A 27,350-nucleotide genomic window follows, 5' to 3' on the forward strand; every position below is an offset into this window, starting at 1 on the left:
CATACAAACATTCATACCCCAGAATAACAATCTACACTGATTTAAAATATACACATACATAATACTAAAATGCTAAGAGAAAATAGTAATAAAGTACAAATAGTAATTATATTTACGCACACCTACACATACATAAGCATTACAGAGGGCTGGTGGGACTCTAGTCGGGAGAGAGGCCCACGGCCAGACAAAGGCAGAACGGCACAAAACATAAACTTGCTAACCAGGCGTCTGCCCCCTCCCAACCATCACCCCCAGTCCCCTGCAAGCAATAAGTAAATGGTATGGTAGTAAGAGTGATGTAAGGATTGTAAAATAACTAACGAAACAAAACAAAAGTGGGGGAATATAAGTATATCCGTCCGAAGGTGTCAGTGATCAAACCTGGAAGTAAAAAATATGCATCGCTGAGCACAGCCGGGATGAAAGTGAATTTAACGTTAAATGAGAGCTCTGACCGCCATCCATTGGTCTGCTCAGCGTCTTACATGCTCTGTAGCCCTTGTTGAGCCCGTTTAATATGTTTTCACCCAATATGGTATAGTATGGATTCGAGTCCATGAGCAGACCCTAACACGCAATAACAAGGCACTCTAACCTGTACGGGGATTGGTGTATATCCCCGGATAAACTTCTCTGCGTCCAAAACCGAGGAGAGCCAAATCTTCTCACCGGAAGGCGGGGTAATTCTTAGTCTTGCAGGGAAGAGTAAGGCTGGGCGAAGATGGAGTTTGTAGAGTTTGGTCATGACATCTCTGTAGTCGGCGCGATGCTTTGCCACATCGGGCGCATAATCCTCATAGACACGGAATGGATGCCCTTTATGTGACAGGTTGCCCCTCATTCGAGCTTCACGCAGGATAAGATCCTTGGTCTTGAAACTGTGACAACAGATTATTACTGGGCGGGACGTTGGCCCGGTCCAGGCACTGGGACAAGGGAGCGATGTGCGCGGTCCAGCTGGGGATCCGAATCCAAAACATCCGATCCCATTGCATCCTTCAATAGCTTGGCGAAGAAGTCAGTAGGGCGAGAGCCCGCCTCTATCCCCTCTGCCAGACCAACAACGCGAAGGTTATTACGTCTGGATCGGCCCTCCAGGTCCACCACTTTCACAGAAAGCCTCTGCACAGTATCCTGCAAGGACGAGCATCGCTTCTCTAACTCGTCGATCCTACCAGCGTTGAATTCAGAAGCTTTCTCAAGGTCCACAATACTCTGACCATGCGAAGCGACCGTTCGAATGACGCTCTCGATTTTGGTGTCCAGCTCAGCAATAGTGGCCTTAAGATCCTCAGCTATAGCAACACGTAGCTCCCCCAAAGCCCGGGTAAGTTCTGTAAGTGTCACGTTGTTGCATGTGCCTCCCGCCATGTCTGTCTCGTTGTTTAGTGGGGAGTAGGCCTCCGCTGTGGATTTATTGTCCTTTGGTCGCTTATTACTCTGCATTTTCATATAAAAAGTTACAATCTTGTATTAGAAAGAAACGTTTGTTGTAAAAAGTGCCATAAAGTAGGTTAAATTAGATTATTTCGCAAAAAAGTTGCAGGAGCCTCTCACGCACAGCCGTTCACTCCAACATGCTAGCTCCGCCCCCATAAAACTATAGTTTGTTAACAAGACATTTTTGGAGTGGTTGAAAATCGAGTTTTAATGACTCCAACGTAAGTGTATCTAAACTTCCAACTTCAACTGTAGCTAGACATACGCAGTAGCTTTCTAATTATAGAAAATAATATCTATTGGATGAGGGTAATAGATGTACTATTAATACATGTGTGGTATGGTTGATCTAAGCGATCTCATAAAAAATAGGTGATGATAGATTTAATAACTTTTCTACAATTTCCTTTTGCTTCCCTGCAGATGAACATAATCTCCGGAGGGTTCTACGACGGGCTGATGCTGTACACCCACGCCCTGAACGAGACCATGACCTCTCCAGAGGACAGACCTGTGGGGAAAACCGTAACAAGGAGGATGTGGAACCGCACCTACAACGGTCAGTCCATTCCATGCACCTCAGTTCATAACCTGGATCTTTATTCCATTGAAACAGGGGTCCGAAAGGTTCTAGTTTTTTTTTGGAACATGTGTGAACATGTTTTCAGTCTAGCACTAACTCTGTGCTCTGTCTCTGGTAACTACAGTGGTCTGTGTTTTGTCACAGAGACAATTTCAAAAGATTTGTGTGAAGACAAAATGTTCCATGTCACTGGATTAACTCTGAGCTCTGGTTTACGATCTCTTGTCAGTTTCCACCTTTGAGGAGGTAGTTCTGTAACAACAACACATTCAATGTCTTCCTTGCAATTTCGCTGTAGATTAATTATTGAGTGATTTGTGGCAGAATGAGAGAGAACCAGCACGATATAACAATACTCCCCATTGACAGAGGGTCACCTATTGGGTGCTTTGTGCCTTTAAAATGAGATGTACACCTCTTCAAGAGCTCTTCAAGACAAGACATTGATTTAGTTGCAGGCCATAAGAAGTCATATGGCTCTCAAATGCCTGTTGGACATGTAAACTACATTACCAAAAGTATGTGGACACCTACTCAATGTAAAATAAATTATAGGCATTAATATGGAGTTAGTCCCCCTTTGCTGCTATAACATCCTCCACTCTTATTGGAAGGCTTTCCAGTAGCTTATGAACATTGTTGCAGAGACTTTCTTCCATTTAGCCACAAGCACTATTGAGGTTGGGCACTGATGTTGGGCATTGGACCTGGCTCTCAGTCGGCGTTCCAATTCATCCCAAAGGTGTTTGATGGTGTTGAGGTCAGGGCTCTGTGCAGGCCATTTAAGTTATTCCACACTAATCCCGACAAACCATTTATGTATGGACCTTGCTTTGTGCACGGGGGCATGCATTGTCATGCTGAAACAGGAAAGGGCCTTCCCCAAACTATTGCCACAAAGTTGAAAGTAGAGGTCGACCGGCATGGCCGATTAATTAAGGCCTATTTCAAGTTTTCATAACAATCGGTAATCACCATTTTTGGATGCCGATTATGGCCGATTACATTGCATTCCACGAGGAGACTGCGTGGCAGGCTGACCACCTGTTACGCGAGTGCAGCAATGAGCCAAGATAAGTTGCTAGCTAGCATTGAACTTATCTTATATAAAACAATCAATCTTAACATAATCACTAGTTAACTACACATGGTTGATGATATTACTAGGTTAACTAGTTTGTCCTGCGTTGCATATGATCAATGCGGTGCCTGTTAATTTATCATCGGTAAATGATTTAATGGGGGATGATTTAACGAAAGCGCATTCGCGAAAAAAGCACAATCAATACACGAATGTACCTAACCATAAACATCAATGCCTTTCTTAAAATCAATACACAGAAGTATATATTTTTTAAACCTGCATATTTAGTTAAAAGAAGTTCATGTTAGCAGGCAATATTAACTAGGGAAATTGTGTCACTTCTCTTGCGTTCATTGCACGCAGAGCCAGGGTATATGCAACAGTTTGGGCCACCTGGCTCTTTGCGAACTAATTTGCCAGAATTTTACATAATTTTGACACAACATTGAAGGTTGTGCAATGTAACAGCAATATTTAGACTTAGGGTTGCCTCGCGTTCGATAAAATACGGAATGGTTCCGCATTTCACCGAAAATTATAGTTTCCAGATTTTACCATATTAATGACCAACAGTGTTTATTATATTATAATTAAGTCTATGATTTGATAGAGCAGTCTGACTGAGCGGTGGTAGGCAGCAGCAGGCTCGTAAGCATTCATTCAAACATTACTGCGTTTGTCAGCAGCTCTTCACTGTGCTTCCAGCATTGCACTGTTTATGACTTCAAGCCTATCAACTCACGAGATTAGGCTGGCAATACTAAAGTCCCTATTAGAACATCCAAAAGTCAAAGGAATATGAAATACAAATGGTATAGAGAGAAATAGTCGACGCGTCATAATTCCTATAACTACAACCTAATACTTCTTAACTGGGAATATTGAAGAACTGGGAATATTGAACCACCATTTCATATGTTCTCATGTTCTGAGCAAGGAACTTAAACGCTAGCTTTTGTACATGGCACATATTGTACTTTTACTTTCTTCTCCAACACTGTGTTTTTGTATTATTTAAACCAAATTGAGCATGTTTCATTATTTATTTGAGACTAAATAGATTTTTTCAATGTATTATATTAAGTTCAAATAAGTGTTCATTGTTCATTCAGTATTGTTGTAATTGTCATTATTACAAATATACAGTATATGAAATAAAATAAATACATTTAAAAAAATAAAATAAAAATCGGCTGATTAATCGGTATCGGCTTTTTTCGGTACTCTAATAATCGGCACTGAAAAAAATCATAATCGGTCGACCTCTAGTTGAAAGCACAGAATCGTCTAAAATGTTATTGTATGCTGTAGCGTTAATATTTCCCTTCACGGCCTCCTGAGTGGTGCAGTGGTCTAAGACAATGCATCACAGTGCTAGTTGTACCACTAGAGATTCTGGGTTCGAGTCCAGGGTCTGTCACAGCCGGCCGCGACCTGGAGACCCATGGGGCGGTGCACAATTGGCCTAGCGTCATCCGGGTTAGGGGAGGGTTTGGCCAGCAGGGCCCTCGTCTGCTTGTGTGATCTACCATTTCGTCGTTGTTACTCCTAGAAGTATCCACTTCACAATAACAGCACTTACTGTTGACTGGAGCAGCTCTAGCAGGGAAAAATTTGCCTGAACTGATTTGATGAAAAGGTGGCATCCTTTCCAACAAGTTAGTTCGTCAAATGTCTTCCCTGGGAGGGTTTGTCCAGCAGGCATGTTGGGGGAGGGTTTGGCCAGCAGGGATGTCCTTGTCCCATCACGCACTAGCGACTCCTGTGGCGGGCCGGGCGCAGTGCATGCTGACACGGTCGCCAGGTGCACAGTGTTTCCCCCGACACATTGGTGCGGCTGGCTTCTGGGTTAAGTGGGCATTGTGTCAAGAAGCAGTTCGGCTTGGTTGGGTTGTGTTTCAGAGGACGCACAGCTCTCGACCTTCGCCTCTCCCGAGTCCATACGGGAGTTACAGCGATGAGACAAGACTTTAACTACCGATTGGATACCACGAAATTGGAGAGAAAACAGGGTAAAAAAATATATATACGTATATATTTCCCTTCACCGGAACTAAGGGGCCTAGGCCGAACCATGAAAAGCAGCCCAGGACCATTATTCCTCCTCCAACAAACTTTACCATTGGCACTATGCATCAGGGCAGGGAGCATTCTCCTGGCATCCGCCAAACCCAGATTCGTCCGTCAGACTGCCAGATGGTGAAGTGTGATTCATCACTGCAGAGGACGAGTTTCCATTGCTCCAGAGTCCAATAGTGACGAGCTTTACACCACTCCAGCTGACACTTGGCATTGTGCGTGTTTATCTTAAGCTCGTGTGCGGCTCTCGGCCATGAAAGCCATTTCATTAAGCTCCCAACGAACAGTTCTTGTGCTGACATTGCTTCCAGAGGCAGTTTGGAACTTGGTCGTGAGTGTTGCAACCAAGGACATATGATTTTTACGCCCTGCTCGCTTCAGCACTCGCCAGTCCCATTCTGTGTGCTTGTGTGGTCTACCACTTCACAGATGAGTCATTGTTGCTCCTAGAAGTATCCACTTCACAATAACAGCACTTACAGTCGACTGGGGCAGCTCTAGCAGGGAAGAAATTTGACGAACTGACTTGTTGGAAAGGTGACATCCTATGACAGTGCCACGTTGAAAGTCACTGAGCTCTTCAGTAAGGCCATTCTACTGCCAATGTTTGTCTATGGAGATTGCATGACAGTGTGCTCGATTTTATACAGCTGTCATCAACGGGGCTGGCCGAATCCACTACTATTGTATTTACAGTATAGTGTAGGTTTCCACAAGTGGCGGTCAGTGCCTTTTAACATGAGGGAGGACGATTCTTTTTTTTAATGAGCATGGCCGTATTTCTATTAAAGTACATTAGATGACTGTCATTCATATTCCATTCAACCAGCTCAATGTAACGTTGATAGGTTTAGGCTACTACATGATACTCAAATTTTCCCTATACCCATCTTGAGGTTGCTACAACCTAGCCTATGAATGAAAGTTTACAACTTAGGTGGACACACAGGTCGAGAGAAATGTTTGTAATCAATGTGACAGATAATCTTGCCTGTCTAGCTGATCTAGGGTGTAATCATTATTCCAACAGTTGCAAGCGAGAGTTTCTGTTGGACAAATTCTGGTATGTTTATTCCTGTTTCGTTCCATTTGCTTCCGTTTAAGAAGCGTTTTTCAACAGAATCGGCGGAATGAATACACTCCTAATCACGACAAACACAATTCACTTTCATAGCAGCCACATACATACAGCATGATCCCTTTGATCGTTGGATTATTCCTTATCGCATCTATGCTCTCTCCTCCTCTAAGCTTTTTCCTTCCATTCTGGACTTCAATGCACAACACATCAGCTGTCTGTGACTAGGCAAAACAACTTTTCCAAGTCAAACTTTCATAACATAACTGCTAACCGCTACACACAGCCTACATCATTGTCACCATATTAGCTAACGTCAAGACAACATAGCTACTAGAACTAACGCCTTAGTAAACCCGCTACAATCATGCTCTCTTTCTCTCTCTCTCTCTCTCTCTTGCTTCTCCTTCATTTTTTAAGAAATTAATTTGTTCAAAACGGTTCAACTATTGTCTTTCTCTCTCTTTGAGTCAACTACTCACCACATTTTAAACATTGCAGTGCTAGCTAGCTGTAGCTTATACTTTCCATACTAGATTAATTATCTGATCCTTTGATTGGATGGACAACATGTCATTTCATGCTGCAAGAGCTCTGATAGGTTGGACGACGTCCTCCTGAAGTTGTCAAAATTCTGTGTAAGTCTATGTAAGGGGGTGAGAACCACCAGCCTCTTAGGTTTTGTATTGAAGTCAATGTACCCAGAGGAGGACGGAAACTAGTTGTCCTCCAGCTACACCATGGTGCTTATCACACCAGCCTTCACTTTGGCTCGCCCTCTTGTCCATCTAAGGCGTTCGGCGTCGCCGGCCTTCTAGCTGCTGCCGAACCTACTGCAGTCAAATGCGCTTCACTCATCAACCCCGGACTTGTCTCGTCATCATTACACACACCTGGTTCCAATCCCCACTCTATCACTGTATATATACACCCTCTGCCATTTGTCTTTATCTTTCATTGTAAATGTTACTTGTTTTCCTGAGAGGAATCTCTCCTACTATTTCCTGAGTACTTTATATTTTTGTTTGTGAAGATATATTTTGAGCACAACAGCGCTTGGGTTTCGTCCCGCTTTGATCTATGGTGCTTAAATAAATTCAGTAGTTCTAAACCTGCAACTGCCTCCTGCCTACTCCTCTCTACACCAATGACATTGCTACCCTACAGAGTGATGTTGAGGCTACTGTAGACCTTCATTGCAAAACAGTGTATTTTTATCAATTATTTGGTGACATGCGAATATATTTTGTCTAAAAAGGATCGCTTTTTTAATGTTTCACTATTTTTATTTTTATGAAATTCACTGAGGAGCATGGTCCTCCCCTTCCTCCTCTGAGGAGCCTCCACTGGTTTACACTATAGTTACCATTTATGTTAGATGTTATAAGGTGGGAATAGGCTTTATAACTGTGGACATGTCCTTTGTGGGGAAGTTTTGCCAAAAACAGAAATCTCCTCAAAGCAGGGAAAATATTAAATGGAAAGGATCAATTAGCAGGCCATGGTTGTGTCATTTGGCCTTTTGAAGAGAAGCAGATGTTTCCTCTCCACGTCTCTGCAAGATCTTGGAAAAGAAAGAAAGAGCATCAAAAAGAAACAAAAAATGCCAACATTGTTATTGAACAGCCTTCTTCATCTCCACTGGCAGCTGGTTTGTAGTCAAGCCAAGGTCTGTAGCGGAAGAAAATTCATCTTCACGTTCGACTTCGAGCAAACACATTCCCGGACACTGCAAATGAATGTGTCCCTCAAATCCATTCAAATTAATTTAATTGTGTCCAGTTCAGTAAAAAAAAAAAAAAGAATTGATCACCGAGTCCTTGGTATCTCTTAATGGAATGTCAGTATCTGAGTCAATCTGGTGACATCATTGTCTTTTAAAAGCAAATTAATCATAAAAGAACATCTTTATGACCACACAAAATCAAATTATTTTTGACCTTTTCCCCTGTGTTATGCATTCTGGAGGAGGTAGTCCCCTTGCTGAACATTTCTAAATTAAATCATTGAATCACCGTTTTACTTCCTGAGGAAGGCTTCCATTGTGTTTCGTGTGCCAGTACCCCCCTCCCCCCAAACACATACACCTCACTGACTAAACCATAAGGTTACGTGTGTTTACCCAGACTTGTGGGTTTGCACTAGTGTTTGACATTACTAATGGCCGATATAGAAGATGGTGGTCTCAAAGCTCGTAGCAGGATGTCATCACCCCTTCTGTCCCAGTCCTTTGTGAGGGACCTGAAGACAGATGCCAAGTCATAGCAACCTCTGTTTATTGGGACTTGAAGGGAATTTGAAGGGTTGGGCTGTTGATCTGATGTTTCTTTGGTTGGTCACAGAGGGGTCAGAGAGTGAGATTATGTGTGAGGTCACAGGAGACAGTGAAAGGCGCTTGACACCAAGTCAAAGGTAACAGCAAGAACAAATACGTTGAATCATTGGAAGAGAACACATACTTGAGGAGGTGACATAAGTCATCAGGGACATCTCATCAGGTAAGTACCCAGGTTGTTTGCTCTGCACTCCTCTATCCTTCCCTCTTTCACCCTGCTTCCCCATTTCCCTTTTATTCCCTCCATCTGTCCTCCATTACTGCCCGCCTGCTCCCTCTTTTTCCTTTAATCTCCTTGGCTGACCTCTCTTTACAAATGTCCATCCTTCTCTCCTCAATCACTATGAGTTGGACCAGAGCACACAAACAACGGAGATGAACACTTCAGACAGACAGTGGGAGGGCAGAGCGGGCAGCAGCCAAGAACAGATGGAGTCTCCTCACACTGATTCTGTTAGCCCATCCGAACATAGGCATTGAAAGGCTGAGGGGTTTGTTTGGTTGCATGCGAGGACAATGCTTCTTTTATTATTTTTGCCCACACAGTTGCATACTGAAACGTAAGCTGTGTGGTAGCTCTAGTTCATTGTTATGCTTCCGATTCAGTGCTTCTTAGTTATATTCTGTGTTATATTTTGTTAGAAAGTGAAGACAGCTTTAAGTTGGTCTAATGAAATACAAAACCTTCATCTGAAACTTGACCTCAGCATTTAAACTACAGTATATGACTCATGAGTAATTGTACGTTGTAAACTTGTGAAAGTGTGTGAAAATAATATTTCATTGTCAGAGGTGGATGTCCTGCTGTGTACACCAGCTAGTTAATGCCAGTCTCCCTGTCTTTTCTATCAGTCATTGTCCTTACTCATCGTCATTCCTTCACACCTTCTTCTCATCTCATTATTTCCTGGTCTAGCGCTCCTCTCCTCTGCTCTCAATCCTCTCCTCTGTGAACAGTTCTCTAATACCATCCCACGGTATCTCCCTTCCTCTTTTCCCTTCCTCCTCACTTCACCAATCTGTCCATATTTTCTCTGTCTCATCAAGGTGTTCCTCCTCACTTCACTGCTCTGTCATATTTTTCCTGTCTCAACGTGTCTTATCCTCCTGAACTCTTATTTTACCCTCTTCTCCTCCTACATGACCTCTCTGTCTCCTCTAAACTCTCTGTCCTTTGCCATGGAAAGATCTCATTTCTCTTTTGGCTGTCATATTACAAAAAGTCCCCCTGGAAAAAAAGAGGAAATCCCCAAAATAGGAGAGTAATCTAATCAGGCGAAACCAGAGCTCCTGTGGCCGTGTCAGTAGGAGCCATCTCCCTCTGACGCCAGCCTCCACCCTCCGCTCATCCCTCTATCTCTCTCTGTCCATCTGTCTCCACCTCCTTCTCTTTTCCCTTTCTCTCCACACCATCCATCATTCATTGTCCTTTTTCTCTGCCTCTGTCTTCTGTGCAGTGGCCCTGGTCACTTAGGCAGCTGGTATTTCCAACGGTAGGTCTGGCCTGGGTCGAGCTGATAATGAGCTGTGTGAATCTGAAGCCTTGTCATCCGAGCCACAGTGGAGCGCAGGGCTGGAGTGTGGAGTGCACTGTAGAAAGGAGACAGGTAGACACGTGGGCAGAGGGGGATAGGAACAGAGAGAAAGAATGAAGCACTGTTGTGCTTGTGCCCTTTGGTTCATCATGTGTACTGAAACTCTACAGCTACATGGTACATGGTAGGCCCCCATTGTTCCAGAAGTATTTGGTAACTGGGGAATCTTGTCAATGCTATTAGTGGGCAACGGAGTGCCTGTAAAAAGGATTGACAGAGACCCTACAGATCTTAGTCTAATAGCATTTAGCGATAGAGACCCTTTCATGTCATTCATAACTAGAGGTCTTGCTCTCTATTTCTTTTTCTCTTTCTCTCTCTCCCTCCCATACTCCCTATCTCTCCAACGGAGGATAAGAAAAAATCCCATGATGAGTCCAGATGAATAATGAATACTATACATTATTCATAAGTAAGTCCTAGGGTAGTACATTTTCCCATCCTTAGTTACCTATATATTTCATGAAACAACTGTTGTTTATTTATTGACTGTTGTTGACTGATGTGATAAGGTTCAAGGTAATCAAAGTAAACGCATAGATTGCTGTACATTTTTGGACATGGCAACAGGTGTGTGCCATCCTTAGTTAGTTAGGCAGGGGCTGTTACAGTTGAAGTCGGAAGTTTACATACACCTTAGCCAAATACATTTAAACTCAGTTTTTCACAATCCTGACATTTAATCCTAGTAAAAATGTCCTGTCTTAGGTCAGTTAGAATCACCACTTCATTTTAAGAATGTGAAATGTCTGAATAATAGTAGAGAGAATGATTTATTTCAGCTTTTATTTCTTTCATCACATTCCCAGTGGGTCAGAAGTTTACATACACTCAATTAGTATTTGGTAGCATTGCCTTTAAATTGTTTAACTTGTGTCAAACGTTTCGTGTTTCCCACAATAAGTTGGGTGAATTTTGGCCCATTCCTCCTGAGAGAGGTGGTGTAACTGAGTCAGGTTTGCTCCTCCTTGCTCGCACACGCCTTTTCAGTTCTGCCCACACATTTTCTATAGGATTGAGGTCAGGGCTTTGTGATGGCCACTCCAATGCCTTGACTTAGTTGTCCTTAAGCCATTTTTCCAAAACTTTGGAAGTATGCTTGCGGTCATTGTCCATTTGGAAGACCCATTTGCTACCAAGCTTTAACTTTCTGACTGATGTCTTGAGATGTTGCTTCAATATATCCACGTAATTTTCCTACCTCATGATGCCATCTATTTTGTGAAGTGCACCAGACCCTCCTGCAGCAAAGCACCCCCACAACATGATGCTGCCACCCCCGTGCTTCACGGTTGGGATGGTGTTCTTCAGCTGGCAAGCCTCCCCCTTTTTCCTCCAAACATAAAGATGGTCATTATGGCCAAACAGTTCTATTTTTGTTTAATCAGACCAGACCAGAGGACCAAAGTACAATCTTTGTCTCCATATGCAGTTGCAAACCATAGTCTGGCTTTTTTATTGCGGTTTTTGAGCAGTGGCTTCTTCCTTGCTGAGTGGCCTTTGAGGTTATGTCGTTATAGGACTTGTTTTACTGTGATATAGATACTTTTGTACCTGTTTCCTTCAGCCTCTTCACAAGGTCCTTTGCTGTTGTTCTGGGATTGATTTGCACTTTTCGCACCAAAGTACGTTCATCTCTAGGAGACAGAACGCGTCTCCTTCCTGAGCGGTATGACGGCTGCTTGGTCCCATGGTGTTTATACTTGCGACCTATTGTTTCTACAGATGAACGTGGTACCTTCAGGCATTTGGAAATTGCCCCCAAGGATGAACCAGACATGTGGAGGTCTACAATTTTTCTTTTGATTTCTTTTGATTTTCCCATGATGTCAAGCGAAGAGGCACTGCGTTTGAAGGTAGGCCTTGAAATACATCCACAGGTACACCTCCAATTTACTGAAATGATGTCAGTCAGCCTATCAGAAGCTTTTAAAGCCATGACATCCTTTTCTGGAATTTTCGAAGCAAACTTCCGACTTCAACTGTATGTATGTAGAACACACTTTGATCCAGGGACATAAGCTGCAGGTGGTTTGCAGATTGGCAAACCTTTTCACGTCTGCCTGGGTAGAATAATGCCATAGTTATTTCTCACAGTAAATGCAACTATTTCAAGGAGAGGTGCTTGTGGGGAGGTATTAAAAGCATTCCAAAAGAAAATTATAATTAACCGATGAATTTTTCGACAAAAGTAATCACATTCTTCTCCAATGCAAGGCCAAAATTCCAAGCCTGTGTTTTCAGACATCAGACAACTAAGTAGAGTGAACAAAAAACAGCCTGCAAGTTAACCTCCTGGTCTAGCTGATGTTGAGCTGCAATATCATAACACACTACAGTGAGTGTACAATAAGGTCAATATTTGCATATACTGTATGTGACAGGAGTGCTCCCACGTTTAGCAGCAGTGATAATAAATACACAATATATCACCTATTCCCATGTGTTCACTCTGTAGATAAGAACAAAGGCTGTTTATGTGGCTCTAATGGAGCTCTATCAGCAGCTGCTCTCATTGCTTCACAGCAGCTAGGGATTGTAATCACCTGGTTGGCACCATATATATCCATAAACTACACTGTGACTTGGTGGAAAATCAAATGGTGCAGTGACACTTCCACTGTGCACTTTGTTGACGGTTGTTGTTATTCATAAGAGTGCTCTTTGCTTTATCCAGATTTAAAGTCAAAGTACTCTCCAGTTATGCCCTGAATTAGAGAAGTGTTTGATTGTAGGTTTCATTAATGTTTAGGGACGCACTGCGACAACCTGCATTGTGTTGCTAGTCCTCCCTCTGTGTGCCCTTTTCAAATGCTTTGACAGTTGCCTTGTGCATTTATCAACCAGAAGCCTAAAAACCACAACATGCCACTAATGTGGACTCACCTCTGGCTTTTTCATGGACATTTTCTTTCAGACACTTGACCTTTTTTTCTACCTTGTCAATATGCTTCTGGAATCTTTTGTTTGACTGCGAGATCTTCTTGTTATACCCCAACAAAAAGAGGACCAGACTAAAACAATGTGCGTTGTGCAGTCTTGGATGGAGGGAGTTGACACCTGATTTAGGAATAGGCAGCCCAGGAGCATGTGCCTGGTGACATCTCCTCCAGGTTAGCCGTCAGTACGGAATGGGTCATGCAATGTTTTTTCAATCAGATGTTAACTTCCTCCATCAGGGACACACTGCTGTGCAAATCAAACATATTGGAAAGGCGCAGAGGGGAAACTGATTCCCATTTTAGTTTAGGTAATTACAAGGATTTGAACAGTGAGGGGAATAAGATGAGACAAATAGGATGTTTTACTGTTGTTGATGATATATGAATTTACATAATGTACCAAGATATATACAGTACATAAAGGTAGGCAGCCAGTATAGACCTTATACATAGAGAGAGGGAGGATGTCAAGATGGAAGGATCAGGTTACAGCTGCTTTTCTCTCTGGCTTCTGTTCCATTAACTAATGGGCCTGGATGGGTGAGAGAGATTCAGACACTCTAGGAGGACAGTGGAAGATGTATAGAACTTGCTTCTTCATTATTGAAAACCGCATGTTTTGGCAACCCATCTTCATCTGATATACTGTACTTCCAATACGCATCACTCATGACTTTACATCACTACAGTCCATTTGAACTTTTTAAGAAAGCATACAGGTAGTTATAATTTACAAAACTAACACACTTGCTGTCAAGCTACTGCGCTGTACCGTAGCTCACAATGTGCCACCTTTCTCCACACGCTCTGAACGCCTGCCCTGATTGCTAGCACATTGTGCAAATGCCACCCTCTCCGGCTCTGTTCTTTGTAGCACAATTAAAGTCTGTCTGCACTACCAGACTAATACAGCTCTGGTGGACTGAGCCTCTATCACTGCAGCCCACTAAATTCAGCCGTACCCCCACCATTTCCATTCAAGGTATAAGAATTATTAAACAGTTATTAATAAAGAGTAAGACAGCAGTAAGAGATATGTGAGGCTAAGAAAAATGGATGGGTGGAGGGATGGATGGATACATGGACGGACAGAGGGATGGTTAAAGGAACCTGGGACTAAACAGCTCCCTCTGCAACTGGATCCTAGACTTCCTGACGGGCCGCCCCATGTGGTAAGGGTAGGTAACAACACATCCGCCACGCTGATCCTCAACACGGGGGCCCCTCAGGGGTGCATGCTCAGCCCCCTCCTGTACTTCCTGTTCGCTCACGGCTGCATGGTCAGGCACAACTCCAACACCATCATTACGTTTGCTGATGACATAACAGTGGTAGGCCTGATCACTGACAATGATGAGACAGCCTTTAGGGAGGAGGTCAGAAACCTGAACATGTGGTGCAAGGACAACAACCTCTCCCTCAACATGATCAAGACAAAGGAGATGATTGTGGACCACAGGAAAAAGAGGACCGAGCACACTGTAGTGGAGCAGTTTGAGAGCTTCAAGTTCCTTGGCGTCCACATCAACAACAAACTAACATGGTCCAAGCGCACCAAGACAGTCGTGAAGAGGGCGCAACCAAACCTATTCCCCCTCAGGAGACCGAAAATATTTGGCATAGGTCCTCAGATCCTCAAAAGATTTTACAGGTGCACCATCGAGAGCATCCTGACGGGTTGCATCACTGCCTGGTATGGCAACTACTCTGCCTCCGACTGCAAGGCACTACAGAGGGTAGTGCGTACGGCCTAGTACATCATCGGGGCCCAGCTTCCTGCCATCCAGGACCTCTATGCCAGGCGGTGTCAGAGGGAAGGCCCTAAAAATCGTCAAAAACTCCAGCCACCCTAGTCATAGACTGTTCTCTCTGCTACCGCATGGCAAGCCCTACCGGAGTGCCAAGTCTAGGTTCAAGAGGCTTCTAAACAACCATAAGACTCCTGAACAGCTAATCAAATTGCTACCCAGACTATTTGCACCCCCCCCCCCACTCTGCTACTACTCTCTGTTATTATCTATGCATAGCCACTTTAACAACACTACCGGCAATTACATAATTATCTCAATTACCTCGACACCGGTGCCACGGCACATTGACACATTGACTCTGTACCGGTACCCCCTGTATATGGCCCCGCTATTGTTATTCACTGCTGCTCTTCCTGTTTGGCCCTGTCCGGGGGTGTCCTCGGATGGGGCCACAGTGTCTCCTGACCCCTCCTGTCTCAGCCTCCAGTATTTATGCTGCAGTAGTTTATGTGTTGGGGGGCTAGGGTCAGTTTGTTATATCTGGAGTACTTCTCCTGTCCTATTCGGTGTCCTGTGTGAATCTAAGTGTGCGTTCTCTAATTCTCTCCTTCTCTCTTTCTTTCTCTCTCTCGGAGGACCTGAGCCCTAGGACCATGCCCCAGGACTACCTGACATGATGACTCCTTGCTGTCCCCAGTCCACCTGGCCATGCTGCTGCTCCAGTTTCAACTGGCCTGGGCCCTAGGACCATGTCCCAGGACTACCTGACATGATGACTCCTTGCTGTCCCCAGTCCACCTGGCCATGCTGCTGCTCCAGTTTCAACTGTTCTGCCTTACTATTATTCAACCATACTGGTCATTTATGAACATTTGAACATCTTGGCCACGTTCTGTTATAATCTCCACCCGGCACAGCCAGAAGAGGACTGGCCACCCCACATATGCTCTCTCTAATTCTCTCTTTCTTTCTCTCTCTCGGAGGACCTGAGCCCTAGGACCGTGCCCCAGGACTACCTGACATGATGACTTCTTGCTGTCCCCAGTCCACCTGACTGTGCTGCTGCTCCAGTTTCAACTGTTCTGCCTTATTAATATTCGACCATGCTGGTCATTTATGAACATTTGAACATCTTGGTCATGTTCTGTTATAATCTCTACCCGGCACAGCCAGAAGAGGACTGGCCACCCCACATAGCCTGGTTCCTCTCTAGGTTTCTTCCTAGGTTTTGGCCTTTCTAGGGAGTTTTTCCTAGCCACCGTGCTTTTACACCTGCATTGTTTGCTGTTTGGGGGTTTTAGGCTGGGTTTCTGTACAGCACTTTGAGATATCAGCTGATGTACGAAGGGCTATATAAATAAATTTGATTTGATTTGCTCTTGAATTCTTTGTTTTTCTTATCTCTTTTGTCTTCATTTTTATTTTTTAGGTATTTACTTAAAACTGCATCGTTGGTTAAGGGCTTGTAAGTAAGCATTTCACTGTAAGGTCTACTACACCTGTTGTATTCGGCGCATGTGACAAATACAATTTGATTTGATTTGATTTAAAGGCTACATTTTTACTGTAAATGTGTCTCCATTATTTTATATACTTCCCATACCTAGTTTGCCTTAACACAGACAGACCAGCCAGGGACAATACCCCAAAGAAGTGCTACTCCCAATTCCTGGAAGTCGTGCTGACATCACCGACATGACTCATTGGTCAATGTTAAGTGTATAATGTTCTATTAAAGAGGTACTAAATCATGACTCCACTCCCCTTACTTCCACACCTTAACCTGTCCCAGACAACCAAACACCATGCAGCCCCCCATGCAGACGCTGGCCAAATGTCATTTTCCCAGACCAACCACAAGGTTAATCATTCTCTAACCACTGCCCACCTGTGTGTGTGTGAGTAGGGCAATAACGTCTGTGGGAAAGTGTGTGTTCTTGAGTATGTGCGTTTGTGCACGCGTGCATGCTACCCTATCTTCTGCATGTCCCTCTAGCCGATAATCCGTCCCATATCATAGCACATCTCTCAGGCCCTCTCTCCTCTGATTAGAGGGATGACGCCTGTATATTTCTTTATTACTAGGATAACCCCATTTGGATTGGACATTTCCATGCCGGTAATGGCATCGCCTGTCATGTAATTTCTCCCTATAGACACCTCTTTCCATTTACACTCAATATGGAATGGCTCTCAGGCTATTATCTGCACCTCCAAACCAACCCTGGGCTGTTGTCTTCGCCGGAAATGAAAGTAATGTTATACAAGATGGCCGTCTACTAGATTTATTAGCAAGATAGCCCAGCTATATTACTGTGATTATGGATGAATACTTTTGGGTGGACCTAGGGTGTACCAACTTATGTTGTGTTTGCATCTGTGTATCTCCAACACCATCATTTGAAGTGAAATTGTTGTCATGACCAATGTTTGTTTTGATCGTTATGGCTGTTTATTTTTTTATGTTTGAGATTTTTGTTATGGGTGTTCTAACTTGCACAATGGTTGAGATTTTTTTCCGGTGTCGGCTAATAGGGACAACCTCAAATGTAAATCTGCTCTCGTTTCGTAACGACAGTAATAATTTGTAGTAATTACTCTTACCCGCTGAGTGCTTTGATGATTATTTTCATCCCTGAACTGGATATTAGTGTAAGCTAACATTAATTTGGTTCCTTTAAATATTGTCTGACTCCTCTACCTCCCTTTGGCTCCTCTCTCCTTCTGGTCCTCAACAGGTGTAACAGGCCTGGTGCAGATAGATGAGAATGGGGACAGAGAGACAGACTTTGCTCTCTGGGACATGAATGACACCAACACCAGTGTTTTCCAGGTACTGAACACACACACATATCTCTCTCTCTCTCTCTCTCTCTCTCTCTCTCTCTCTCTCTCTCTCTCTCTCTCTCTCTCTCGTACACTAAGGCTCCTCATCTCTTTCATTCTGCCAGTGCTCATAAAGCTGCCTGCCTGTGTACACAGTCTCTGTGTGTTTTGGAGATGGGAAATTAAAACTAGATGTTCTCCAGAGGCATTAACATGTTGAAGAAAAGAGCTCTACAGTTCGTAGAAAGACCTCCATATTTCCATTACCACTACAATATACCATCTGCTCAGGGTGAGGGTAAATGGGGAAACAGCTATATATAGCTATAGCATACAGTATTAACAAACCCTATTTCAGTTTACATATGATCATTTAATATGTAATTTCATCCACCCAGTGCCAATGTGTTTGTCTTATGTAATGACAAAATGATAAATATTCATTGGTGGCAAGCCACTGAGGTTAATTGACCAGCTGATCCAGCGAGATCTAGAGTACTGTATGTACATGTACAGTTGAAGTCGGAAGTTTACATACACTTAGGTTGGAGTAATTAAAACTTGTTTTCCAACCACTCCACAAATTTCTTGTTAACAAACTAGTTTTGGCAAGTCGGTTAGGACATCAACTTTGTGCATGACACAAGTAATTTTTCCAACAATTGATTACAGACAGATTATTTCACTTATAATTCACTGTATCACAATTCCAGTGGGTCAGAAGTTTACATCCACTAAGTTAACTGTGCCTTTAAACAGCTTGGAAAATTCCAGAAAATGATGTCATGGCTTTAGAAGCTTCTGATAGTCAATTGTAGGTGTACCTGTGGATGTATTTCAAGGCCTACCTTCAAACTCAGTGGCTCTTTGCTTGACATCATGGGAAAATCAAAAGAAATCAACCAAGACCTCAGGAAAAATATTTTGTAGACCTCCACAAGTCTAATTCATCCTTGGGAGCAATTTCCAAATGCCTGAAGGTACCACGTTCATCTGTACAAACAATAGTACGCAAGTATAAACACCATGGGACTACGCAGCCGTCAAACCACTCAGGAAGGAGATGCGTTCTGTCTCCTAGAGATGAACGTACTTTGGTGCGAAAAGTGCAAATCAATCCCAGAACAACAGCAAAGGACCTTGTGAAGAGGCTGGAGGAACAGGTACAAAAGTATCTATATCCACAGTAAAACAAATCCTATATCGACATAACCTGAAAGGCCACTCAGCAAGAAAGAAGCCACTGCTCCAAAACCACCATAAAGCCAGACTACAGTTTGCGACTGCACATGGGGACAAGGTTGTACTATTTGGAGAAATGTCCTCTGGTCTGATGAAACAAAAATAGAACTGTTTGGCCATAATGACCATCGTTAAGTTTGGAGGAAAATGGGGGAGGCTTGCAAGCTGAAGAATACCATCCCAACCGTGAAGCACGGGGGTGGCAGCATTATGTTGTGGGGGTGCTTTGCTGCAGGAGGGTCTGGTGCACTTCACAAAATAGATGGCTTCATGAGGTAGGAAAATTATGTGGATATATTGAAGCAACATCTCATTACATAAGTCAGGAAGTTAAAGCTTGGTCGCAAATGGGTCTTCCAAATGAACAATGACCCCAAGCATACTTCCAAAGTAGTGGCAAAATGGCTTAAGGGCAACAAATGGTATTGGAGTGGCCATCACAACGCCCTGACCTCCTATAGAAAATGTGTGGGTAGAACTGAAAAGGTGTGTGGGAGCAAGGAGGCCTACAAACCTGACTCAGTTACACCAGCTCTGTCAGGACGAATGGGTCAAAATTCACCCAACTTATTGTGGGAAGCTTGTGGAAGGCTACCTGAAATGTTTGACCCAAGTTAAACCATTTAAAGGCAATACTACCAAATACTAATTGAGTGTATGTAAACTTCTGACCCACTGGGATTGTGATGAAAGAAAGAAATAATAATAATAAAGCTGAAATAAATCATTCTCTCAACTATTATTCTGACATTTCACATTCTTAAAATAAAGTGAAGATCCTAACTGACATTAGACAGGGCATTTTTACTAGGATTAAATGTCAGGAATTGTGAAAAACTGAGTTTAAATGTATTTGGCTAAGGTGTATGTAAACTTCCGACTTCAACTGTGTGTGTGTGTGTGTGTGTGTGTGTGTGTGTGTGTGATAAGGGAGAGAGAGTGGATGCTTTTCACCCAGTGTGAGGGGGTGAGTGTCAAGTCTTTGGTCTGATTAGTGGCTCATTGAATGTCGTCTCCCATTATCACCCTATGCTAATGCATGGCATTGAGAATAATGTGTCAATCTTGCCAGCCTGCCATCTCACTGTCTAAGAGGACCACAATGGAAAAATAAGCCTTCTGGCTTTATTCTGTTTTTATCCTCTAAAATGTTTATTAAGGAATGTTGTCTCCGGCTGGAACAGCCTACTGCTTTAAATGATCTAATACATTCAATCAATCAATGTGTGGTATGTTATTTCTCTATAACATTAGACATGTAATTGTAAGTTATACTGTGTTCCTTGCCAGATTGTGTTGGTGTACAACGGCTCTCAGAAGAAGCTGAGGGCCTTGCCTGGGATGGACATCCAGTGGCCAGGGGGCGCTGCTCCTTTAGATGTGCCCGTCTGTGGCTTCAAGAACGACAACCCAGCATGCCTTGCACGTCAGTGGACTCCGTCTGTCTCTCACTCACTTTTATATACACTGCCCCCCATAAAATGTCTTAGTTTGCATGACGTAGCAGAAGTTATAGTAGTCATAACCAGTCAAAACAGTTTACGATGACTGACTTTACACTGTCATGCAGTGGCTGTATTGAAGGACACCAGCGGACCATAAAAATGTTTCCCCTGTCTCTTTTTCCAGGAACCATCACAATCCACCAGATGGTAACAATTGTGGTGTTCTTCATCATTATCATCATCCTCACCATTACTGTCTTCATATACAGGTGAGTGTAGACAGGCCAGTTCAATCAGTAAGTATGCACAAGGCCTAGAATCTACAGGAAGAGTTTTATGTCATTACGTTTATAGTATTGTTCACATATCTAAAAGAGCAATCTATCATCACTCTCTCTCTCTTTCGCACACACAGGAAGCTGAAGCTTGAAAATGAGCTGGTGGCTCAGCTGTGGAGAGTCTCCTGGGAGGATATTCAGATGAGCAACATGGAGAAAGTGCTGCGAAGCGCAGGCAGCAAGCTCACTCTGTCCCTGGTGAGTCCACACTCACATGCACGCTTGTAACAACACACACATTTCACAATACACACAGTCTTACACAAAACTGATCCCATCCCACCTTTCGCTTTATTTACAGAGGGGCTCCAACTACGGCTCCCTATTAACAGGAGATGGAAACTTTCAGGTGTTTGCCAAGACAGGCTACTACAAGGTAAGTAGGGTGTGCGTGCGTGCGTGCGTGCGTGCGTGCGTGCGTGCGTGCGTGCGTGCGTGCGTGTGTGTGTGTGTGTGTGTGAGTGCATGAAAGAAAGTAACCTTTTAATGTCAACTGGATTGAATGCATAATGTTTTCTCTGTCTTTCAGGCAAATATTGTGGCCATCAAATACATCAACAGAAAACGCATTGAGCTCACCAGAAACGTGCTGTTTGAACTGAAACATGTAAGTCCTGAGGTTGTAGTGTGACGTGTGTATACTCCAGAATGTATATGTGCATCAGAGAATAGCGCTGTCCCTAAATGTGTAAGTCACATGGTGTCCTCCTTTCCTTCCCTCCCCAGATGCGTGATATTCAGAATGAGCACCTGACCCGCTTCATCGGAGCCTGCATCGACCCCCCCAACATCTGCATCATCACAGAGTACTGTCCTCGGGGTAGCCTACAGGTAGCCGTCCCTCACCACATCTCCACTATAAGATAGTCCACTGACCCATTACAAATCTTTAGGAAGCATTTTCCTTGTCTAAATGGTGTGTGTGTGTGTGTGTGTGTGTGTGTGTGTGTGTGTGTGTGTGTGTGTGTGTGTGTGTGTACGCATGGGTGTGTGTGTACGCATGGGTGTGTGTTTCATCCTTCAGGACATCATGGAAAACGAGAGCATCACACTGGACTGGATGTTCAGATACTCTTTAATCAATGACATTGTCAAGGTAACCACTGCTCTACACACTCTCCTGCTTATCTTTCCATGTGTCAACTTCAGTTGACTTCAGAAAACACATTTGCATCATTCAAGTGAACATCCATATGCTTTGCCAAACATTTTTAGACTAAAGCTGAATTTAAATAACTAATTTATATCTAATCTCTCCTTTTGACTATCCCTCTCTCTTCTCTTTCTACATTTTACCCTCTATCCCTACCTCCCTCCCCTTCTCCTTACCAGGGCATGGCTTTCCTCCACAACAGTGTCATTGTCTCCCACGGCAACCTGAAGTCGTCCAACTGCGTGGTGGATAACCGCTTTGTGCTGAAGATCACCGACTACGGCCTGTCCAGCTTCCGCACTGAGAGCAACACAGACGACGCCCATGCTTACTATGCCCGTTAGTCACCTGGCTCTGCAGGAAATTGCCCTTTAGACATAGATCTAGGATCAGTTTAACCTGATCAAATCCTTAAGAGGGTGAAATACAAAACTGACCTTAGATCAGTGTCTGTAGGCAAATTGATTAAGCTTTTAGTCAATTTATCCATCTATGTGTGTAGGGAAGCTGTGGATGGCCCCAGAGCTGCTGAGGTTGGAGAGACCCCCTCCATGTGGCACACAGAAGGGAGACGTCTACAGCTTTGGCATCATTCTCCAAGAGGTGGCGCTACGCCACGGAGCCTTCTATCTGGAGGGAGAGCCGCTCAGCCCCAAAGGTAACACACACATACACACACACGCACTCTGTCTTTCTGCATGACAGACATTCGGGACCGATTTGATCCTATGTAGCAACATTTGAAATTGTGTTTTTCACATTAGATAAAAGTAGAGATTCAGAGCGCGAAAGTTATAGATAATACACTACAGTTTAGGAACAATGGGAAAGTAATTCTGCTTTGAAAGTTGATAAACTTGTAACCCCACTTTTGAGAAAATGGCTCTTGAATGTTTTGGTACACCTACTAGAGAGCTCTTCTTTGTCTAAACCCATTCAGGATCGTTCACAACCTCTTAAGCCTTAGCCCCACCCATCTCTTTAAGGATTCACATGTGAGTCCATTTGCTAAACAGAGTGAGTAAGTTCCCAGACAACTGAGAACTTGGAAAAATACGAGGTGAAATCATGACGTTAGTGAGCTTCAGGTCGAAAAGTCAGGGCTCTAGAAAGAGGCCCCAGTTCCTGAGTTGGAATTCTGAGTTGGATGACAGTTCAAAACGATTTTTCCTAGTCGGAGCTTGTTTTTTTCCCGAGTCCCCAGTTGTCTTGAACACACTGAAGTCGGAAGTCTGAGATTTCCGAGTCCCAAGTTTTTGAACGCAGCAATAATCCCAACCCATACTACTAGCAATACAAACTGTTTGTCATAGCTAGCCACCATGCATGAATCTCCAGGTAGCTAAAGCTAACCAACTAGGGTCAATGTTAACTAGCTAGCTAACATTAGGTTATAACTAGCAATGCAAATAGATTTCGGAGATACAAATAATAATATTACACAGATCATACACGTAATGTTAGCTAGCTAGCTAACACTACGCTTTAACTTAAAATGAAAATGACATTCTGACTAAATTTGAAATGTATAATATCTGAAAATGTATCTAACAAGACTTTCTTACCCGTATACATGGATGAACGCTTCTCCCTCTCTGTCACCATTGCCATGGCTGCCCTTAGTTTGGAAATGTAATCCGGAGACATGTGTTTTATACAACAGCTTTCTGTCTTCTCTTTTCGACTCCTGCTGCATATTTGCAATCAAACGCTAGGATTTTCTCCATCTCCATAGCAATCATACTCTGCATTCAACTTCTTCCGTGACAACAACATTGTTGATCGCTGTTTCTGAAGACTCTACAATGTCTGGTTCAATTAAAATGTTTTTATCTAAATCAGGGATTTCCTCATTGTCTGATTCATTTTCAGAGTCAGAGAGAGTCAGCATGGCACGATCGTCCTCCAGACAGTGGAGAGCAGTAGCAATACTTCTGCAGTTCTTTATGATATCTTTCAAAAAAGCTGTGGTAGAAATGATTTCCTACACATACTGAGCAGCTCATGTTATAGACAGAAGCATGCTACATGGCAGACCAATCCGAACTCATCTCTCTATAAGAGCTCAGGGCCAGACCCAGATGCAGACACGGGAGGCAGATGGTTTGAGTGTTTGATATTTATTAGTTCCAAAAAGGGTAGGCAAGAGAATAGTTATGGACAGGCAACGGGTCAAAACCAGATCAGAGTCCAGAAGGTACAGGGTGGCAGGCAGGCTCGAGATCAGGGCAGGCAGACTGGTCAGGCAGGCGGGTATAGAGTCCAGAAAACAGGCAAGGGTCAAAACCAGGTGGACTAGCAAAAGAGAGAATAGCAAAAGCAGGAGCATGGGAAAAACATGCTGGTTGACGTGAAACAGACAAGATGACAGGAACACAGGGATAAATACACTGGGGAAAATAAGCTACACCTAGGAGGGGGTGGAGACAATCACAAGGACAGGTGTAACAGATCAGGGCGCCACACTCTTGGCATGTCCTGCCCATCCATTATCTCAGCCAATCATGGCTAGCGGGAAGGTTCCTGTCTTTTCCCGTGGCTAAACCAACTAGGCTCGTAATTTATTCATATTTACACATTGAAAGTTCATTGTTCAAGAAGGCATTTCTGCCCAAAAACACATTTTGATAAAAAATTCAAATGATCATGTTCAAATGCCTCTACTGTGAAGTAGTGACATGCGACATACTCCTAGTTTCCTGAAACTAGTCACATTTGTGCTCCCATACACTTTTGGTCATAAGCACGCTTATTTGCACATAAACACAGATGTATTATAAAAGAAAGAGAGAATACCATTGCTGCTGAGTAAATTATACCCCAGAATGTGTCCAAGATAAACAGTGTTTGTATGTTTCTTCCATCAAAAGCATAACAAACAAACCTAACAAGTCTCCTTCTCGTCAAGGCTCTGTGGTCTTTGCTGACTGCATTATCGCCGAGTAGCGATAAGGCAATTAGAGCAACTCAAAACAAAAGCTGTTATTCTGCACATTGCACCCGCAAGTCTGTTTACTCAGGAAAAGCTCTGTAGAAAACACAAACCTATCAAAAAACACATAACAGCTCCAGTGACTCAACAAAGCTACAGTAGGTCGATACATTTTACTCCACGTGAACTGTATTCTTTATATTTCAAGGTTCCTCCTTGACTCTACTCACAAAAAAACATGACATCAAATTCAACAAATGAAGTGTAGACCCCCAAATATTGACACAACCCAATGTTCATTTCAGAGCTACTGACCAATATGCCACGACGTTAAAATGGAGACATGGAACAGTTTTGCAATTGCAAACATTTGGCAACTTAAACTAGGGAAAGTTAAAGAATTTGTCGAACACGCTCCCAAAAGTGACAGATTTTTTGCCTCCTTTTCTATTTTCTCACTTAGCCCCTGTTGCACCCCACTTACCCTGAAGAGCCTACTGTAATGATATGTAGGACGAGAGCTAATATACCTCTCTTCTTTGTACTAAGGATAGTTAAGCCCACGCAAACACTTGTAGGGACAAACACACAGTCACATGCTTTAAATAACACAGAAACATATTATATTTGTTTACCTTCCACTGTACTGTTTTCTGTGTCTGGCTTAGAGTAAAGCAACAATTTTAATAAAATATCAGATTGTAAGTACATAGCTGCAACCAATATATTTCTTTTTCATTTGAGCAGGGGAGTGTGACTCTTTCGAACGTTTTTTTTTATTATCAGTCAAGATTTCAGATTAAATTGTAGTTAGTTTGGGAACAACAATCTGTCCTATCTTCCTTCTTTAGAAAACTGAAAAAGAAAGAGATTGGATATAGATCAGCAATAACAGCTGTTGTTGTGTTCCAATTCAAGTCTCCGTCACAACGTGTTGAGGAGAAAACCTTTCTGTCACCCATGTCTGCCAACCACCACTGCTCAGTGAATTATTTTTTTTTCAAAACCATAATTGCATGAAATTGTGCAAAGTTATAGAAAATTGAACGTGATTGTGGTCGATTGCAAGAGTGGTGTACTGAGAGAGAAGCAAGTGTTTGTATTTGCTCATCAGAGTGTAACACTTTGCACTGGTAGACAGTAGCTGTTGTGTGTCAGAAAGACAATGAACTGACTTAGAACCAGAGCATGCCATTTATGCCACTGAAACCACTTTATGGTCTTAACTCAATTAGGCTGCATGGACTGCTGTTGGGTCTGTGTCTGTGTGTGTGTGTGTGTGTGTGTGTGTGTGTGTGTGTGTGTGTGTGTGTGTGTTTGCATGCTTAATTTTTTTTCTGAATGAGGGCAGAAATAGGGGAATAGGGTGAGAAATGATGAAAGTGTGAACGAGAGGATATAATAAACTGGGAGGGAGAGATAATGGAAAGATTGTGAAAGCATATGAACACAATGGAAAGGAAATTGGACTGGAATCTCTGAGAAGATGAAAGCAGAAGGAATGACACTAGATAGAAATATTACATTTCACCATCTATAGGAATGCGTTATACACTGAGTGTAGAAAACATTAAGAATACCTTCCTAATATTGAGTTGCACCCCCCCCACACACACACTTTTTCCCTCAAAACTGCCTCAATTTGTTGGGGCATGGACTCTAAAAGGTGTCGAAAACATTCCACAGGATGCTGGCCCATGTTGACTCCAATGCTTCCCACAGTTGTGTCAAGTTGAGGTTGACCGATTAATTAGGGCTTATTTCAAGTTTTCATAACAATCGGTAATCAGCATTTTTGGACGCCGATTACATTGCACTCCACGAGGAGACTGCGTGGCAGGCTGACCACCTGTTACGCGAGTGCAGCAAGGAGCAAAGGTAAGTTGCTAGCTAGCATTAAACGTATCTTATAAAAAACAATCAATTTGAACATAATCACTAGTTAACTACACATGGTTGATGATATTACTAGTTTAACTAGCTTGTCCTGCGTGGCAAATAATCAATGTGGTGCCTGTTAATTTATCATCGAATCACAGACTACTTCGCCAAACGGGTGATGATTTAACAAGCGCATTGGCAAAAAAAGCACTGTTGTTGCACCAATGTACATAACCATAAACATCAATGCCTTTCTTAAAATCATTACACATCTATATTTTTTTTAAACCTGCATATTTAGTTAAAAGAAATTAATGTTAGCAGGCAATATTAGCTAGGGAAATTGTGTCACTTCTCTTGCACTCTGTGCAAGCAGAGTCAGGGTATATGTAGCAGTTTGGGCCACCTGGCTCGTTGCGAACTGTGTGAAGACCATTTCTTCCTAACAAAGACCGTAATTAATTTGCCAGAATTCTAAATAATTATGACAACATTGAAGGTTGTGCAATGTAACAGCAATATTTAGACTTATGGATGCCACCCGTTCAATAAAATGCGGAACGGTTCCGTATTTCACTGAAAGAATAAACGTTTTGTTTTTCGAAATTATAGTTTCCAGATTTGACCATATTAATGACCTAAG

General features: G+C 43.0%; 1 protein-coding gene across 2 annotated transcripts in view; it reads left to right on the forward strand.

Annotated features, from left to right (window-relative positions):
* LOC115140990 (atrial natriuretic peptide receptor 1-like) overlaps window positions 1-27,350 on the forward strand; it is a 66,962-nt gene that overhangs the window by 31,110 nt on the left and 8,502 nt on the right. For both annotated transcript variants that reach the window (XM_029679544.2, XM_029679545.2), the window contains exons 5-15: window positions 1,867-2,002; window positions 17,629-17,723; window positions 20,249-20,384; window positions 20,588-20,672; window positions 20,819-20,939; window positions 21,043-21,117; window positions 21,271-21,348; window positions 21,468-21,572; window positions 21,766-21,837; window positions 22,074-22,233; window positions 22,397-22,552. In XM_029679544.2, the coding sequence (XP_029535404.1) occupies window positions 1,867-2,002; window positions 17,629-17,723; window positions 20,249-20,384; window positions 20,588-20,672; window positions 20,819-20,939; window positions 21,043-21,117; window positions 21,271-21,348; window positions 21,468-21,572; window positions 21,766-21,837; window positions 22,074-22,233; window positions 22,397-22,552 (1,219 nt within the window). The remainder of the gene's footprint in view (window positions 1-1,866; window positions 2,003-17,628; window positions 17,724-20,248; window positions 20,385-20,587; window positions 20,673-20,818; window positions 20,940-21,042; window positions 21,118-21,270; window positions 21,349-21,467; window positions 21,573-21,765; window positions 21,838-22,073; window positions 22,234-22,396; window positions 22,553-27,350) is intronic.

This window comes from Oncorhynchus nerka, linkage group LG14 (assembly GCF_034236695.1).
Source record: "Oncorhynchus nerka isolate Pitt River linkage group LG14, Oner_Uvic_2.0, whole genome shotgun sequence".
NCBI lineage: Eukaryota > Metazoa > Chordata > Actinopteri > Salmoniformes > Salmonidae > Oncorhynchus > Oncorhynchus nerka.